The 19,618-nt window shown below is 42.7% G+C and overlaps 1 protein-coding gene and 1 non-coding gene across 2 annotated transcripts in view; one reads left to right on the top strand and one right to left on the bottom strand.

Annotated features, from left to right (window-relative positions):
• The window catches only part of TTF2 (transcription termination factor 2), a 34,518-nt gene extending 24,195 nt beyond the window's left edge, over positions 1-10,323 (bottom strand). The window contains exons 1-3 of the mRNA XM_037038862.1: positions 10,239-10,323; positions 10,056-10,158; positions 7,946-8,032 (exon numbers count right to left, since the gene is read on the bottom strand). Coding sequence (XP_036894757.1) covers positions 7,946-8,032; positions 10,056-10,158; positions 10,239-10,266 — 218 coding nt within the window. The 5' untranslated portion in view covers positions 10,267-10,323. The remainder of the gene's footprint in view (positions 1-7,945; positions 8,033-10,055; positions 10,159-10,238) is intronic.
• LOC118982044 (small nucleolar RNA SNORA21) lies at positions 3,505-3,639 on the top strand. The gene has a single exon (XR_005065465.1). It is a non-coding gene; the product is annotated as a small nucleolar RNA SNORA21 (small nucleolar RNA).
• Positions 10,324-19,618: the final 9,295 nt, after the last annotated feature.

Below are 19,618 nucleotides of genomic sequence, written 5' to 3'. Positions count from 1 at the left end.
CCCCACGTGTCCCTGACGGGCAGCAGCAATGCTACCTACAAGGCTAAAAACAGACAGACAGACAGACAGACAGAATACTAAGCCAGACCAAAAGTAACAAAAACTAACCGGATCTGGTCAAACCCCTAAATCCAACGACCAGTTTACAAGACGCGCGAACAGCAGAGAAACATGCAAACCCAGACCACACAGAGGTAACCTGCAAAATCCCGAAAGTGGGAACCGCCCTATGACAAACAACTGGGTCCCTTCCGCAGATAAACTGCAAGAGAAAAAATGACTTGAAAGAAATATCAACCAGTTGCAATATGTAGACCTTATTTGGACCTCGAACCAAAACAACTAAAAAATAAACTATTTATGATATTCATGAATCTAATAGAAATTTATACTCAAAGCAGTTTGAAAAACAAAAAAGAGCCCATACCTTTTATAGCTGCACACTAAAATATTTATAGAGGAAATCACGTTCGTCATCTGGGATCCATTTCGAAACACGGTGGGAATAGGTATGGATGCGACAAAATGAGCCAGGAGCCAGTCACAGCTGCAGCTCCTGGGCCGCTGGGCTCCATCCAAGCCCTTTTGTACGCGTCCGCGATCTCCCACTAACGAGGAAGACGAAGAGTCTTCCGTCCCAGGGCAGGCTGGCCCCCCACATGCGAACAGCCTGCACTCCGGCTACGCAGAAACGGCTGCACCGCCCCATTCTCAGATTGAGCCGTGCCGTCTCCCACCACACTCCGTGTGTGCACCCCCTCCGCCCAAGGATTCCTCTGCGTCTCTGATGGCCCTCGACCCCTCGGCATCACAGGCTATTCAAGTCTTTCGGGTCCCTCACTGTCTCGTTCAAGTCATTCCTCCTTCCAGGGGTTTTCTCACAGTGCCTCCGTCTTCAGCCATTGCACGGCGCTTGCATTTTTGTTGTACTTGGTTGTATTACATTCGGACCCGTCTCCCTGACTATATTTTGAACAGCTGGAAGGCAACAACCACATACAATCTCTTTATTTCGAACAATGCCTTACCTTATAGGTAAGTATTGCTGGAAAAAACTGAATCAATGATTTTTTTTGTTAACTAAAATAACTCCTCAAAGATTTTAATCAGTTAAATAAAAGCTTTAAACATGCACATTTTACTTAGTTGTTTAAATGTGTTAGTTGTAGGCAATGTATTCTATCAAAAACTATAAAATGGCAATGAAAAGCACCCCTTTCACCGTACCCTACACGTATTTTATATACAAGGGGAGACCCCCCAAAACCCAGAATTTATTTATAAAAAACTGTGTATTTATTCTTACATGTTTAAACTTCAGTCGCATTCAAAGTATTCTTCATTTGATGCAATACACTTTTCGAGACTTTTTTCCACTGTTCAAAAACAGTTTTTGAACACATCGCTCTTGATGCCTTTTAGTGTTTCTGTCATTTTTTTGTTTTAACTCTTCCATAGCAGCAAAACGTTTCCCTCTGAGGATTTTTTTTCATCCAGGGAAACAAAAAAGAGTCACCCTGGAGCAAGACTGGGGGAATAGGGAAGGTGGGGCACAGGAATTATGCATTTTTTTTTTGTCAAAAACTGGTGTTGACCTAGCAAGGGAAGCTTGTGATACAAATGGCCCACCCTCCAGAAGATAATTCCAGGTTTTTTAGGGCCCCCCTCGTACATATTTCACAGCTGCACGGGTTCATACACAGCTGTTATGTGGATGTCCCACCATTTATTTAACCAGAGCCCTCTGGATGGACACTGGTCGTTTCCAATCCTTTACTCTTAAAATCAATGTCACAACAAATTACCTTACACACATATCATTTCACATGTGTTTCAATACACCAGGAGGGGAAATTACTTCTCATAGTGTGTATTAGTGCTTTCTCTGTTTCCCTTGATCATTTAGAGTCTAGATTTTATTCCCTTTTTACTGTTTTCTAATTTATTAAATTCAACTTTTACCTACATACATTCCTTTTTTCTCTTTAATTGCTTGCTCTTCTTCTAACTTATTAAACGAATCCTGTGATATTCAACATGAATCTTAACAGTCTGAGTCCTGACTGAAAACGAATCCTGAGCAGATCTTGATCCCCCGAGGCCTTTACTTTACCTGGACATGTAAGCAAAGATGAAAAGCCCATGACAGACAAGTGTGCCACGAACATGAAACTAAAAAGAAAATAGTTAAAGTATCCAGCCCCTCTTGTACAAACTCACAGCTTTCCCATTCAAGTCCACAACTTCAAAAAAGAAGCATTGGTCTCTTTTTCTCACCACAACAGGATATAACATTGAACACGTATAATAAAATTCCTGAAGAGCTTTGAATACATAAAAATTCAAAGTACTGTCTACTATGAAGGAGCACTACTACTTATCAAAATAAATCAAGAACAAATTGCTGTTGTTGTTTAAAGTGTATTTAGCACTTGAAATCTCTACTGAAAGAATAGGTCATAAATAGTATCTACTTTAAAGCCCAAGCCATGTAGACTTTCAGGAGATGAGAAAGACTGGAGAAAGAAGGAAACACAGCATACTGAGCAACTCTGTGCTAGGCACAGTGCTAGAAACGCTTTATCTCACATTGTTATTAAGACAGCTCTGGGGTGGCTTGTTTTTATTTAGGTTAAAAAGCTTGCTATGTGCATTAAACTGTAAATTAACAAAGAAAGCAGTAGAGCTGCATTCTCACAGAGAAAGCAGACACTGATTCCACTACGAAGAACAGTGTAATTTCTGCAGTATAGCAATTATTTCCTAGGACACAGGTTACAAACCACAGTGATGAAGAAACCAGCTAGAGGAAGCCGGACCTCTTCAATTCTGTCTTCTTTGTCAGAAGGCAAATCCTCCCTTCTTACTAAAGGCTGCCTGTCCAATCCAGCATCATGGTCCAGGCCGGGATTCTTCCAGATTCCACAAGCATACTGTTGGTTCAAATCCCAGCCCTATCACACAATTAGCTCCAAAACAAAGACACCTTATTTAACTGGCCCCTGTGACAGTTTACTTTTGTGTAAAATGGTAAAAAAACAAAAACAAGAAAACCCCTTACCTACCTCATTTGGCCACTGTGAAGATTAAATGCACCATCACGTGTATAGCAAGAACTTAGTAAGTAACAGCAATCATTAGTCCACTCCCGTCGCCACAGGGGCTTATTCCTATAACCACACTTCTGTGTACAGCCAGGAACACTTACTTCCTTGTCCTTTTCTCTGTTCAAATTTTAAATATCATTCAAGGCCCAGTTCAAGTCTGAATCCTCCACTTTCCCAGTGACCTTCATTGGCCCGAGTCCCTCACTGCAGGTCTGGTCACGGGAGCATCTGGCACGTGAATGTGGCCGGGTCAGCGCCTGGGCACGTGCAGAGAGGGCTGGCCCACTCAGTGCCTTCCTGCGCCTGATTCTCGTCCCCGTTCTGTCACAGGGCACTTAGGGATGGGGGGTCACTGCTTTCACACTAAAATCCAAGAGGGAACAAAAACGGAAATGTGCCCCTTTGAAAAGCACTCGTTGGGCCTTTCGCTAATGACCCACTGAGCCGTCAAGAACGGACAAAGTAGAAACACCACTTTGGGTGAAGTGGCAGCAGGTTGTGCTGTTTCACTTCAATCGGTGGTGTGACAAGGGAAAAAAAGAAAACAACAACAACAACAAAAAAAGGAAATGTAACAAATGTAACAGTAAATATCCTAGGAAAAAAACAGATGACTATCTTTGTCATTCTAAAGTGAAGGCTTCTCTCAGCAAGAGACATAAACTCCTGCAGCTGAGAGACAAATAATTCAGTAGTTTTGGCTACGTAAGTTTTAAACTTCCATAGGGTGAAAGTACTACAAGCAAATTCGAAGATCAAAAGCAAACTGGGAAAGTAATTGCTACACATATCACAAAGGGCTAAGGGCCTTTACATACGAACTACTTCCATTGTACAGCAAGCGAGTGATACTGGACTGCACCTACTCAGTACTGGCCTCACTGATGGGGCTTCTTCAAGGGAGCCAAGGTCCGCCACTCACACTGTAATGCCTCTGCCATGGGCCCAGATAGTCATGCCAATTTTACCCCAACGCTAACCACACGAGTGTCATTAAAAATATTTTGAGCATGCTGCTATAACAAGTTAGGTAAAGAACTAAAACCTATTTTACTGTTTATAGGTAAAAGAGTTTTTCCACCCATTTTGACCCATATCCTTGAGAAAAAAAAGTGAAAAGACTGGGGCTGGGGAGGGAAAACAAAGAGAACGTGCACTTAGGAGCTCAATGACAAGGTCCCACATTACAAACCAAAGCGCGCCACTTTTATGTGGTAAATCACTCGTGTCAAGGTAAGAGTTCTTCCCTCGGGTTCTACCGAGTGACTTTTTTCCTCTGTTGCCCCCACAAGAGGGCCAGCCCAGAGGGCCGGTCCAACGCTGGTGAGGGGTGCCACCTGGTGTTTCAGTTGGAGAACTGCACACCAGTGCAGCTACCCTCCAACGGGGAGAAGGAGCACCAGCCTCAACAGGCTTCCCTCTCCGTTACTCTATCTCCTATTCAGGTTAAGCTTTAAACATAATGGCGTTCATTAATTCAAGGATATGTGAAGTGCCTTAAGTTCTTGAAAACAAAATCAGTGCCGGGGAAGGAAAGGCTATATTCGCTGAGGTCGTTCTCCAGAGTACAGGGGTTCTGGCAAAGGAAGTCAGCATCTATCTGTTTCGGCTTACATTTCCAGCCTGTTCCACCCGTCTGGCTGTGTCATTTTTGTTGTTGTTTTTTGGTTTTTAATTTGTTGTGTGTTATAGAACTGTATTTTATTTGTCCTAAAACAACTTTTTTAAAGCTCGAATAACAGTGTTCTAGATTTGGGCGATGCATATATATTTTTTCTATTTTAAAATAATGATCGCCTCTCAGTTACATCTACCTCATGTGAAAAATATTAATGACAAGTTCTCAAAAGTCTACACTTCGCCTAGACCGCCCTTCAGAGCTGCGCACACCCTCTTCCGGCCGGTCTCGCACGCACCTAAGACTTGGTCAGTCCTAAGCTCTCTCCTCTTCCGCCGTCCCCTTCCTTCCTGTCTTGCCTAAGGGTACGTATGTCACCGAAAAACCCCAACTCAGCAACCACGTACTGAGCAGACAATACGCCAAACACCACCGCCACGGCCTCAATCCAAGCCCATCGCTCAGGAAGTCTGAATCCCAGCAGCGCCACTTCATAACCAAGGTGCTCAGGTTCCTCTCCTAACCGCTCGGAATGTTTCCTCGACAGTCTGTAAAGCAGGAACACTGATCCCTATCCAGGCAGAGGCTGCGGCAATAAGAGGGTGAGCTGTGTAGTCGGCACTCTTGGTGGCTGTTCCTTCAGTGGTCTCCCTCCCTCCACTGTCTTCACTTCCTAATTTACTCTCCCTCCTTATTCAAATGCACCGCCTAAGACAGTGTTTCTGCAGGGTAGAGAGCCCCCAGTAGTAAGTATGCCAATAGCTTCAGGTGTCGGGTGGTCACCCTGATTCCCTGTGCTAGGTTACTACCCCTTCTCTACCAGCAGAAAACAAAAGAAAAGTGAAATTTTTAAAAATTCCATTTATAACAGCATCAAAACAACAAACATGGAGGATTAAAATTAACAAAAAGGGCACAGAACTCCATAATGAAAACTATTCAACAGCACTAAGAGAAAAATTTTAAGTGATAAATAAATATACCACGCCCAGGAACTAGAAGATCAATATTAATGTCAGTTCTTCCCAAAATGATCTAAACAGATGCAGTGTAATCCCGACAGAGCTTTCCGGGGCAGTCAGAAAAGCCGATTCTGTGTTGTATACGGAAAAGCAAAGGACCTAGAATAGCCAGTCCTGAAAAATGACGTTGGAAGAGGCACTATCTTAGCTGATTGTACGATTAGCAAGTCCAGAAACAGAGCCCTACCTGGTGATCAACTAATTTTTTTTTACAAGCCTTTCCACGGGGAAAGAAGCATCTTAAAAAGCAGTGCAGAAACCATTAGTAACAGTCATTTAATATTACATGAAAAATAAACTTCTACTCTCATCTCATGAGATACCCAAAGTTAATTTGAGGTCAGCCATATAGAGACTCAACAGATAAACAAAGAACTATACAACTTCTACGAGAAACCACTGGAGAAATCTGTAATCTTGGGTAGGCAAAGATTTCTCATAGAGAAGAAAAAAAGCAGAAACCATTAAAAATATAATGAACTGAATTTATAAAAATTTAAAAACGCCTGCCTTTCAAAAGACAGGAAAATGAAAACCACAAACGGGAGAAAATATTCATGATCCATGTATCTGCCAAAGGACTTGTACAGAGAACGTATAAACAATTCCTCCAACTCAGTAACAACAAAAAGAACTGCAATTTTTAAAACAGGCAAAAATCCCCAAAAGTCATACTGTCTGATTCCACTTAGGTAACATTTTTAAAATGGAGATCAGTTTCAGGGTTGCCAGGAGTATGGGGCAGCGGGAGGGGAGGTGGGTACCGTTACACGAGGGTAACGGGAAGGTTCCTATGGTAACCAAACTATTCGATATTTTGATTGTGGTGGTGAATACATGAAACTACATGTGATAAAATTGTATATAACTAAACGTATATACATTTAGTATGAGTAAAAAACTATCTTTACGAAAAAGATCAGTGAATTGTATCAGTATCAGTATTCTAGTTGCGATATTATACTTCACTTTTCAAAATGTTACCATTAAGTAAAGTCTACAGGGGATCTCTCTGTATTATTTCTTACAACTGCATGTGAATCTACAATGATCTCAATACAACTTTCAATAAAAAATGGGTAAAAGATTTAAACAGATACTTCACCAAAGAAGATACAGAGATGCCAAATGAGCACATGAAACAAACTGTGGAATTCAAACATGGAATTCAACTCAGCAACAACAAATGAATTACTGATACATACAACCAGATGGAGAACTTCACAGATATTGTTACATAAAAGAATCAGACCAAAAAAGAATACATACAGTATGAATCAAAACAGCAGCCTGCGGTGGATGAGGGCATTAACCAGACAGGGTCCAACGACACTTTGCGGGGTAATACAAACAGTCTGTATTCTGATGGGGGTCTCGGTCGTACATACGGGTATACACATCTGTCAGAACTCAACCAGCACTTAAGTGCTGTGCTTCTTACTGTGTGCACAGCTCAATTAAGAAAATTGGTAAAACAGGAAGTATTCAGTTATGTAAAAATTGTGACGATGGCACTTGAATGCCTCTATTTTGGGGGGTGTAGGGAAGGGGTCGATCTAGAATATATAGATTCCAAACTGCATAGAACATCATATAAAGACCATCACACTGGCCCCTGCCTTCCCGGCCAGCCTCCTGAAATCTCTCCTCAGACAGAAGCTGAACTATCTCTGAACCAAATGCTTGAAATTCCGTTACTTCATGCTGCAGTACCCTAACGCAGGGTATGAATCGGCTCAATATGATCCCTTCCTTGTGAATCCTACTTATCTTTCAATACTCATAAGAAATACCATGTCATCTTTATAGACTTGCCTGCCCTTCCTCTGAATTCCCATAAAAAAGGCAACGAACACTTACTGAGTACTTAACCTATGTTAGACCTTTTCACACAGTACCTCCTCCGACTACCAGAATGAGTGTTGACAAGTTACTGCGAGTTAATGACCATGGGCAGGCTGGCGTTACTGTCTACGTGAGAGCTGAAGAGCACAAAGGTGGAGCAGTTTAACGCTGAAATTTTGCTCAGCAGTGAGAAAGTGCGAATCAGAAGATATTCAATAAATGCAGAAATACTGTTGTTGTTTTTTAATGAATGGTCAATAAAGTGTAGTCCACTGGAGAACATGCATGGCTCTAATTCTTCCAGGCAAGGTAAAAAAAAGCCAACACACTTAGACGACCCTTTGAATACTTACCTATAGTCTTTCGTGTCCTTTGGCGCAAGTAAGCCCTGAAGCTCCACCACAAAGCCCTCATGCAATAAACAATGAGAAACGGGAATGCTAGAGGGAAAAAAAATTGAAATTTTGTTTTAGGAGAAAAAGAATCAATGCCTTAGAATGAAATCCAGACTAGGGGTTTTGAATGTCAGAGCCCACGCATGACCTCCAGGGGGTCTGTCAGTCAATCTCATAGGCATTTAGGTCTCTGCACACCCCTCTGGGGAAAGGGTCCACAGCTTGCATGTCTCCCACTCCCCCAATCATGAATGACCATAAAGAACTTTTTCCTGATGACTCAAAAGTTTGAAACTACACTGTGGTGAAGACCTTACATTGAGACTCCAGGAATGCCTGAAGTATGTAAGACTGGCTGCTAAGCTTCATCAGTCTCTTTCTTCCATCCCTGTTCCCCTCCTTTTAAAAAAATATTTTATTTATTTATTTTCAGAGAGAGGGGGCAGGAAGGAGAAAGAGTAGGAGAGAAACATCAATGTGTGGTTGCCTCTCATGGGTCCCCCACTGGGAACCTGGCCTACAACCCAGGCATGTGCCCCGACTGGGAACCGAACTGGCGACCCTTTGCTTCACAGGCCAGCGCTCAATCCACTGAGCCACACCAGCCAGGGCCCCATTCCCTTTAATGATCTGTCTGCTGTCAGTGTGTTCACATGCCGCCCACTCTAGCAACACGCCCGTGTGTTCACACTTGGCATAAATTTAACTCCTCTCCTCCAGCTTATTATGACAATTTATTTAACATTTGAGGGGAAATAGGTTTAAGTATTGTCATATTTTACTCTCCCATGACCTATGGTTCTTTACTTTGCTTATATTCTAGTTACCAGATGTATCTCAAATTGAGCAAGTTTACTTAAATCACTGTCTTGAAGTCAAATATTATTGTACCAGTGTGTATAGCAGAACGTTTGTATAAATGGCACTCTGTATAAGAGTATGCTCCTTTAATGTAAAACTGGGTCTTACGCTACCGTTAATGCTTATTTCCTACTAATATGAACATGCTTTTGTGTTTCACGAAACTAGATACAGAACCTAAGGAGTTCAGTATAGAAATTAGAAATAGTAAACTCTGACATAGCATGCTGCTGATAGCTTATTTTGGGTTGGTCCCTTCTATCTTAAGATTTGGCAGTTTTACTCAAAAATCATTTTGTATTGAATTTAAGTGGATTCCCATAATCTTCAAATTTAAAAAGTGTTAGGAAAAGTTGATATACATGTTTTAAGAAGTTTATTTTCTAGCTGATATCCAGTACAGTGTGCTTTACATGATCTGGAGGTAACTTATTTTTCTCTACCAAGTTCAGCACAGAGCAGGAAAGAATGTTCAATGATGTGAGCGTCTTCAAGTTCATTAGAGACTGTGCTGGCACTGAGAAAACATTAACCCTTTGATAACAGTATTAACTTTTCTCACTTTAAAGAAGAGGCTCAATATTTCTGGGTCTCAGCTTTCAATGTTGTAAAATCAAGTATCTGATTTTCTTTCAGCGTTAATTCCTAGAGTAATCTGTTCCTTTGGATTTTCATTCTCACCACTTAAATCCTATTTTTAGACGGGGTCATCGGAGTGTTCCAACCTTAAACATTAAAAAACCAGTTGGGCCTAAAACTAGTGCAAAGCGAGGACCAACGATTTTCTACTACGCCCGTAAAGAGGTCCTCGCTTAAATGGGGTGGGAAGGACGGAAGCGGGGAAATGTCCGCGTCGAAGATACCTAGGCCTGACGAGTAAATAGAAACCAAAAGCCAGAAAGGACCAGAGGGATCCGATACTGCCTACCCTCCATTACACAGCTCTCTGCGGTCCAGAGACGGTAAGTAACCAGCCTCAGGACACACAGCAAGCAGGAGCAAAGCGTCTCCTGAAGACGCGACCTCGTCCTAGGATTACCGACTACTCGACCTCGTCCTAGGATTACCGACTACTCGAAGGGCCCTGGCTCCCCAGACCAAAGGCCCCACCTCTCCTAGGCCCAGTGACGCCGGGTGCGGAGAGCCGGCGGCTCCTCCCAGGAGGCCCCGCGCAGTCGCCGGGAGTCGTGCCCAGCTCGAGACCTACTCAGTGGCCCGCACGAAGTTGCAAGCCTCCGCCCGGCACACGTAGAAGCTTTTTCCTTTATTCGGGCCCTCGTGGACGCCGGTCTTCAGAAAGCATAAGTTCCCTGAGGAGAGAAGGTCGACCACAATTATGCCGCGGGAGATGGACAGACCCCCAACAGACCCTAGGACCCTAGCCCCTCACCGTGCTCGGGACACCTAACCAATTCCATTGCCTTCTTTCTCGCCTCTGTCCCGACTTCCTGTGCCAACACTGGCTTCCGTCTTGCAGGACCACCTGACATCCTTAACCCCACCCTCTAGCTATTATCAGCCAGTCATACGGGAGGTTCGCTCACCTCCAACCAATCATAGCCATTCTCAGGCTTGCCGCGCCGAAATTAAATAAGCTAAGAGGCGTGGGATACAGGGGGGCAGGGGGGCGTGGCTGAAGGCGGAGGGAGGCCTGGAGGTTGTTTGGGCCTCCTGGGAGAACCGGGCCCGTGGGAGTAGGACCTGGGTGAGTCCGATTCCCATTTAAGACCCGGTGGCGGCCCTAGAGGAAACACGGGCTTACTACAAGCTGCAGCGAGGAGTGCAACAAAGAAGGCTCGCTCCTCCCGGTGGCCGAGAACTCCTCGAGCTTCCCAGTCACTCCCGCGCCGGGGCCCGGCGCTCGTGGGCGCTCTGACGCTGTGCTCATTCACGGTCACTGGGGAGAAGTCTGGAGAAGCGGCCATAGCTGGAGGAGCCGCAGAATTTGCGGGTGCAGGAGCGACGGAGGCAAAATGGGGTGCGGGAGAGAGGTGATGCGGGCGCCCTTTAAAGTTGCCTGGTGAACTGACAAGTCACAGAGCAGGCATAAAGGGCCCCACAACAATCCTTTAAATTTGCGTAGCGCTTAAATACACTTCTGTACACTCCACAAACTGGTGAGATGGGCAGCATTTTATGGAGGAACCCCGAGATTCATAAAGGTTTCAGTGCCTCACCCAAGGTTCTAGAATCCGTGAATGGGCGATCTTCCGACAGGTGCCCAGGGGACCGCGCAGTTGCCTCCAGCGTGTAGGGAATATTTCTAGACACCCGTAGTGTAGGAGCCCTGAGATTATCTTTGATGATGCGAAATTTTACTTTGCACTTTTTGTTTGTCAAATCTTTCCTACTAGTGATGCTTTGGTAGTATCAAAAATCAAGAGTGAAATTAAATAAAAGGGGACTGTATTTGAAATCGTAATCAAATCTATTAGTTAATAAAAAGGGAGGAATAGAAATCAGACTTATTGCAATGGAGATGACTTTGTGTTATAGCTATTGAGGACTATATAGCCACACATATGGTGTGGCTACTGTACTGAGGGGGGGGACAGTGGGGCAAAAAATCTGTCACGTCTAGGAAATTTGGGCTATATGATAAATGTAAATGTCATACTCAATATTTGGTAGAGAATGAACACAAATATCAATATAAAATAGTGGCGTTAACAGTAAACTCTATGGGGCTAGATAAAGATGTGCCTGAAACCAAAGTGGAGTTAGTTTATATACAACTAGTCCTCTGAAACATCTATAGATAAACTTAGAGATAAGACAGGAGCAAAACAAAAAGCAAAACCAACAACAAATAGATAAATAGAGGCATTTTCATTTTTCCCAAATTATAATTCTTGCACTGAGAGATTTTTAAGTACATACTTAATAAACATTATATTGGGAGGAGCAGACCATGAATACTGGATTTGCAGGAAGAGAAGCATGGTAATTTAATTATTTGTTGAATAATCTTTTTGAAACAAGACAAACTTGGGGCCTCTTCAAATATCCCGTTCAGGAAGAAGCTCTTCCTCCACAAGAATCCCAGCCTAACCCCATGACAATGGGCACAGCCAGACCCCAGAAAGGGGGGATATTTCTTTCATAAATCTGTGATATGCTAGATCAGAGTGTTGAGGCTCTGGACAGCTTGTCTCACCTAATCACAGTCATAAGAGTGAATAAACAAGTTTGTCTGGGTGGAAGGTAGCCCTAAAATATCAGCATGAACTATAACGAATTGTACAATATACACATAAATTAGGGTATGTGTATTAACTTTAATTCTTTGTTCATATTTTTAACTTATATCCTTTAATTGCCTGCAGACCTGTAGAGAGGCCATTGGAGAATGTGCCTTATGGACCTCTATTTTGGGTCAAATTCAGAGTCTGTGTTGGTTTTAGTTTAGAGCATGGTTTATTCAAAATGAATGCCTAGGCCAGGTCCTGGAGCTTCATGGTTCAAATACACAGGTTAATGACACAATAAATTCTTCCCCTATGGGGCTGGTCAGATGCAAAGTATGTGATGGGTTTGTTCTAAACTTGGACTGCGGTAATAGCTACACAACTATATAAATTTACTTAAACTCAGAACTGTACACTTCAGATAGGTGAATGCTATGGTATCTAAATGATCCCTCAATGAAAGATGTACAGAACAAAGAAACAAAAGATACAAGGTATAAGCAATGTGAAAACGTCTTTGTGGAAAATAACAGCTATGACTGATTACCTAAATTATCTTGACATCCTAAGGAAAGAAACAATCAAGAAGTACAATAGCAGAAAGTCTCCCGTTTCGGACGACGTAGCTTTTTAAGTAGACTGGTTCTCCATCCTGTAAAATGAAATCCAGAGCGGTTCAAATACACTCATTTTATTTTTAAACATTTTATTTATTTATTTTTAGAGAGAAGGAGAAGGGAGGGAGAAAGAGGGAGAGAAACATCAGTGTGTGGCTGCCTCTCTCATGCCACTTAGTAGGGACCTGGCCTGCTCTGATCCCAGGCATGTGCACTGACTGGGAATCAAACAGGCGACCCTTCGGTTTGCAGGCCAATGCTCAATCCACTGAGCCACACCAGCCAGGGCCAAATACACTCATTTTAATTCTTGGGAAAATGAAAGAACTATATTTCCTTTGGTCAGCATTGTGCTGGCTGGCATATATGAGGTCTGTCTGGAAAAATTCGAGCCATTGCTAGTATATGAGAATGGTTTGCACAACATCGATGTAACCTGGCAGCCGAGAGAATAGATTGGAATGCTCGTGTGTGAACAATGATGACTTCACTGTACTAGTCATTGGAGGCAGTAGATGCCATTGACTGAGCACGTGTACTGTGTGGCCATCACATTCAAAATGACTCAGCCAGTAGAGCAATGAACCTGCATCAGATTGTGCATTAAGCTGGAACATTCCTCTGTGGAATCTACTCAGATGACTCAGAAGGCTGCAGCCAAGGGTAACTGGTGACTGGCAGCTTCATCAACACAACACACTGGCTCATGCATCGCGTCTCATGCAGAGTTTTTGTGTGAAACATCCAATCACCAGGTGACTCAGGTCCCCTACAGCCCAGATTTGGCACCCTGCAACATCTAGTTTTTCCCAAAACTAAAATCACCTTCACAAGGGGGGGAGGTGGGTCTGGAGCCGGTAGGGGAGAGTGGTGGGGAGAAAATACAGACAACTGTAATTGAACAACAATAAAATAATTTTAAAAATAAATTAAAAAGATAAAGTTTTTAAAAAGCACCTTCAAAAGAGAAGACATTTCATGCTATAGATGCAATTCAGGAAAATACAATGGGGCAGCTGATGGCAATTGGAACTGTGTGCGGTCCCAACGTGCCTACTTTAAAGAGGAGAGAGGCATCACTGTCCCATGTACAATGTTTCTTTTATCTTGCATCTTCTTCAGCAAATTTCTCTTTTTCATAGCACATGGCTGGATACATTCCGGACAGACCTAGTATAAACATGTCAGACATCTAGAAGGTACCAATGGTGAGAGGCTCAACTAGAACAGTCACCCCTTGACATCCCTACTGTTACCTGTATTGTTTAAAAACAATCAGCGGTGCCAAGTTCCAAGTTATTTGTAAAATTCTAACTTTTATGTAACCTTTCCCCGTACTCTTTGTTTTAAAGATTGAATTATTCAAGTGTGTTTATCCAATTAATTGGTAACCTAAGTATTTTATAAATTTATATCCCTCTGGGTTTTGCTCATTGTTTTGGGACGAGGTGGAGAAGGGTAACTAATTATATTTTATTCCTTATGCTATTATAGTTGTCCCAATTTTTTCCCCCTTTGACCCCTCCACCCAGAATCCCGCAGTCCCTTGGGCAATCCCCACACCATGGTTCATGTCCATGGTCATGTGTATAAGTTTTGGGGTTATTCCACTTCCTATGCTGTACTTTATATGCCCAGGTTTATTCTGTAACTGCCTATTTCTACTTCTTAATCCATTCCCTCCCAACCCCTTCCCATCTGGCAACCATCTGCTCTCTCCATCCATGGTTCTGTCTCTGTTCTTTTTTTCTTAGTTTGTTTGCTAGATTCAATTGTTGATAGATATGTATTTATTGCCATTTTATTGTTCATAGCTTTGGTCTTTTTCTTACATAAGCCCCTTTAACATTTCACATAATAATGGTTTAGTGATGATGAACTCCTTTAGTTTTTTCTTGTCTTGGAAGCTCTTTATCTGCCCTTTGATTCTCAATGATGTCTTTGCTGGGTAGAGAAAGCTTGACTGTAGGTCTCTGCTTTTCATGACTTTGAATATTTCTTGTCAATCCCTTCTAGTCTGCAAGTTTCCTTTGAGAAATCAGATGAGTTATGGGAACTCCCCTGTAGGTAACTAACTTCTTTTCTCTTGCTGCTTTTAAGATTCTCTCTTTATCTTTAACCTTTGGCATTTTAATTCTGATGTGGAGTGGGCCTCTTTGCATCCATCTTGTTTGGGACTCTCTGTGCTTCCTGGACTTGAATGTCTATTTCCTTCATCAAATTAGGGAAGTTTTCTTTCACTATTTTTTAAAATAGATTTCTAATTTTTTGCTCTTTCTTTTCTTCTTCTGGTACTCCTATAATTCAAATGTTGGAATCCTTGAAGTTGTCCCACAAGCTGCTTACACTATCCTTGATTTTTTGGATTCTTTTTTCTTCTTGCTGATATATATATATATATATATATATATATATATATATATATAGAGAGAGAGAGAGAGAGAGAGAGAGAGAGATTTTATTCATTTATTCCTAGAGAGAGGGTAAAGGAGGGAGAAAGAGAGAGAAACATCAATGTGTGGTTGCCTCTCGAGCACCCCCTACTGGGTGTGTGGCCCACAACCCAGGCATGTGCCCTGACTGGGAATTAAACTGGCAACCCTTTGGTTCACTGGCCAGCACTCAATTCACTGAGCCACACCAGGCAGGACTCTTCTGATTGGTTGTTTTTTGCTTCCTATGTTCAACATCATTGATTTGATTCTTGGCTTCATCCATTTTACTGTTGTTTTCCTGTAAATTGTTCTTTATTTCAATTAGTGTATCCATCATTTCTAACTGGATCTTTTTTATGCTGCTGAGGTCCTCACTAAGTTCCTGGAGCATCCTTATAACCAGTATTTTGAACTCTCCATCTGGTAGATTGCTTATCTCCGTTTTGTTTAGTTCTTTTTCAGGAGTTGTGACCTGTTTTTTCATTTGGGCCATGTTTCTTTGTCTCCTCATTTTGACAGACTCCCAGTATTTGTTTCTATGTGTTAGGTAGAGTTGGTATGATTCCCTGTCTTGGTAGCATTCCCTAATGTAGTCGGTGTCCTGTGGGGTCCAGTGGCCCAGCCTCCCCTATCACCCAAGCTGGGTACTTGAGGTGCGCCTTTCATGTAGGCTGAGTACCTCTCCTCTTGTAGTTGAGACTCGGTTGCTGTTGGCAGGTCAATGGGAGGGGTTTACCCAGGCCAGTCAGCTGCAAGGACCGGCTGTAACCACTGATCAACAACTTCCTCCCTCCGTGGAGGATCAACCATGCAGGGGCAGGGTGGTGGTGCTCCGACGTGGTCTATAGCTGTCCACTGGGTGCACAGGCACTGGGGTTTCCCAGGTGGTGCAGGTCAAGGTCTGCACCTGTGTTTTTCCCAGGGCCGCCCTGCCTGAACTATAAAGCAATCTGGGATGGCTGCTACTTGTGCTGGGTTTGGAGATTCCCAGGCAAAGCCAAACTGTAAAGCTAGGCTGGCTGCCTCTAGTGCCAGGCCTGGGGTCATTTAACAAGAGGTATGAGGGCTGGGGATCACTGAGGCCAGCTTTGCTTGTTTGAGAGGATTTAGGAAGTTGTGAAGCATGAGCCAAGACCAGCCATTCATATGGAAAAGTCTCTGTTAACTGTGGGTGGGCCTGTAAGTCGGGTGCGACAGTCTCAGGGCATCTCCAGGGTGGGACAAACAGTGTTAGCCAAGTTGATGGAGTCTCAGATATGGCACTTGCTTGCCAGCTCTGTGGCTCTGTGGGGGCGGGAGGAAGGTTCAGAAAAGGGACAGTGGCCTCTGCCTTTCTGTCTGGGAGAAAGCTGTCCCGCAGCTCTCACCTTGGTGCCAGATACTTCAGTTCCTCCCTGCATTGCCACGGTGCCTTTCAAGCTGCTATTCTGATGCTGGAGTTCAGAGGGAGTGAGACTGAGTAAGAAAGTGTGTGGGTTTCTTAACAGTAACTGCTTGGGGCTCCAGAAGTTTCTTCCGCTGACTCAGTCACTGCTGGCTTTTGCAGCCAGAAGTTATGGGGACTTATCTTCCTGGCACTGGAACCCTGGCATGGGGCCCTGGTGTGGGGCTGGGACTCCTCAGTTTCGACGTATGCATCCGAATTTTTAAAAAATATTTTATTTACTATTTATTGTTTTAGAGAGGGGGGAAGGGAAGGAAAAAGAGTGAGAGAGAAACATTAATGTGTGGTTGCTTCTCATGTGTCTGCAATCCGGGCATGTGCCCTGACTGGGAATCGAACTGGCAACCCTTTGCTCCACAGGCCTGTGCTCAATTCACTGAGCTACACCAGCCAGGACTGCATCCCGAATTTTTATCCAAAAAATATGGATGTGGGACCAGCGCATTCGACATCTCTTCCTACCAGTCTGAATGGATGTGATTTCTTTAATTCTGTAGTTGTCAGACTTCTGTTCAACTCGATTACTAATGGTTGTTAGTGACGGTTGTTCTATAGTGTATTTGTAATTTAACATGGTTGTGGGAGGAGGTGAGCCATGTTTACCTATGCCTCCATGTTGACCGGGAGTTGTGAGTAACTAATTTTAAATAATAAAGAGTTTCTTCCCATGATGTATATTGTTACTGTAGGAAAACATCATTATAGTTTTTTTCTGAGGTGTATTCTAAGTACTTTTATATGCATTCTTAACTCTCACAACTACCAGGAAGTGGGTATTCTTTTATCCCCATGTTAAAGCGTAAGTTCCCAGAGTTTAGAGTCCTTAGGCCCCTCTCCTGATCACTACCTTCCAGAGCCTCTCCTTGGACTTTGGAATCAGGTAGATCAATCTTTCCTGGCTCAAAGTCACAGAGCCCACACCGGAGACTGGAAGCCATATTTCGAGATTCCCGATGCAATTGTTACCACTATAGTAGTTTTATGATGCATAAGTTATTCAACGATTCCCTCAGATAGTTCACTTACCCATAGCCAAGCATTCAGATCATTGTGGTACACAGACAAGGCTCACCAAATCCAGGACAAAACAAAGTCCTGCCATTTTATAAATGACCACTAGGTGGCAGCACATTAACATAAAAGTCAAATTGGAGGCCTTCCCCTTCGGTGGTTTTATTTTTAATTTTTTGCCTAACGGCGTGTAATGGTAATTCAATTTCATTTTATTGTGTACCTTTAAAAAAACCAACCATTTTAAACTTGTCCTCTAACACAGGCACCGACAGGACAATGTTAGAGTGCGAAGAAATCGGGTTATAATTTGAAAACAAGAGATTCTGAACTTCTTTTGTTGCACCAATACTTCGTGGTAGCATTAGGTTCCACATTTCAGTGGTGTTAAAACTGTATCCCTAATAACAGTCTCCGCACAAGGCAACTGCGGATCTGCTTTCTGTCTTCAGAAATTTACCTTTTCCGAACACTTCAAATGAATGGAATCATATAATTTGTAGTGTACTGCCTCGATTTTCTTTCACTTGGCATGACGCTTTCAAGGTTCATTCATGTTTTATAAGATGTATCTGGCCCTGGCTGGTGTAGCTCAGTGGATTGAGCGCGGGCCTGCGAACCAGACGATTGAGGTTCGATTCCCAGTCAGGGCACATGCCTGGGTTGCAGGCCAGTTCCCTGCAGGCAACCCATGAGAGGCAACCATACATTGATATTTCTCTCCCTCTCTCCTTCCCTCCCCCTCTAAAGATAAAATTTTTTTTTATCTAAAAAAAAAAGATGTATCTGCATTTTACTCCTTTTTGTTGCTAAATAGTATTCCATTGTATTCACTCGCCAGCTGATGAATGTTTGGGTTGTTTTCCCTCTGGGGTTATTAGGAATAATGTCACTCTGAACACTAATGTACACATCTTTATATGGACATTTGTATTCATTCCTCTTCGGTGGATACCTAGGAGTATTGCTGGCCATATGGTTGGCTTATGTTTAACTATTTTAGAAATTGCCAAACTGTTTCTCAACGTGGCTGTGCCATTTTATATTCCCACCACCAATGGATGAAGTTTCCTGGATGTCCACCTTCTCAGCAACACTTATTACTGTCTTTTTTTATTATTGTCATTCTAGTGGGTATGAAGTGGTATCTCCTGTGGTTTTAATTCATATTTCCTAATGACTACTGATGTTGAGCTCCTTTTCATGTGCTTATTAGCCATCATCTTCCTCTTTTTAAATGGTCATGAAAGGCTTTTTCCTTTAAAGGTTTGTATGGAAATTAAACTAAAACCTAAGTTAGAATGACATTAATTGTTGCCCTGGCTCGGTGGCTCAGTTGATCAGAAGGTCATCCTGTACAACAAATTTTATGAGTTCGGTCCCTGGTCAGAGCACATACCTAGGTTGTGGGTTTAATCCCTGGCTGGGGCACATACAGGAGACAGCTGATCAATGTCTCTCTCTCTCTCTCTCTCTCTCATTCCCCCGTCCTCTCTAAAATCAGGAAACATATCCTTGAGTGAGGATTTTAAAAAATGACATTAATTGTTATTAATCCAAGGAGATCAAAGAAATAATAATGGTTTATATAAAGTTAACAAAATTGCGTACTTATTATAATTATAGTCACATGAAAAATATTTTAACCTCAGCAAACCATTTTTTGGAAGACTATATATTTATATATATTTATATACCCCTGAGAGGTTGGGTTGGAAGATGGATATAGTTTTAATTTCTAAAATGCATAAATATTGCTCTTATAATTTTTAAAAGTCCAACAAAGACATTAAAAGCAGACGCATAGGAAAAATAACAGCGTGAATACACTAAAATAACGATAATGCGTATTTAAGATGATAGGCTCACGGGTGTCTGTGATCTTCCTTCCCACTCTTCCACGCAGCGTGCAGGGTTGCGCTGCCCTGGGCAGCAGAGCGGCTGTGGGGCCACGCCGGCACACCTGCATCCAGCACCTGTTAAACGTCTCGACCACCCTATAGTTAACCTTCCTTATATTGTCTCTATCCTCCCACCCACTTTGGGTATCAGATTTCAAATTTCATAGCAACCCA

This window comes from Sturnira hondurensis, unplaced genomic scaffold (genome assembly GCF_014824575.4).
Source record: "Sturnira hondurensis isolate 20B ecotype Veracruz unplaced genomic scaffold, ASM1482457v3 Scaffold0024822, whole genome shotgun sequence".
Taxonomy (NCBI): Eukaryota; Metazoa; Chordata; class Mammalia; order Chiroptera; family Phyllostomidae; genus Sturnira; species Sturnira hondurensis.
Note: the sequence above shows the minus strand (reverse complement) of the source record. Positions and strands in the feature narration are given on the sequence as shown.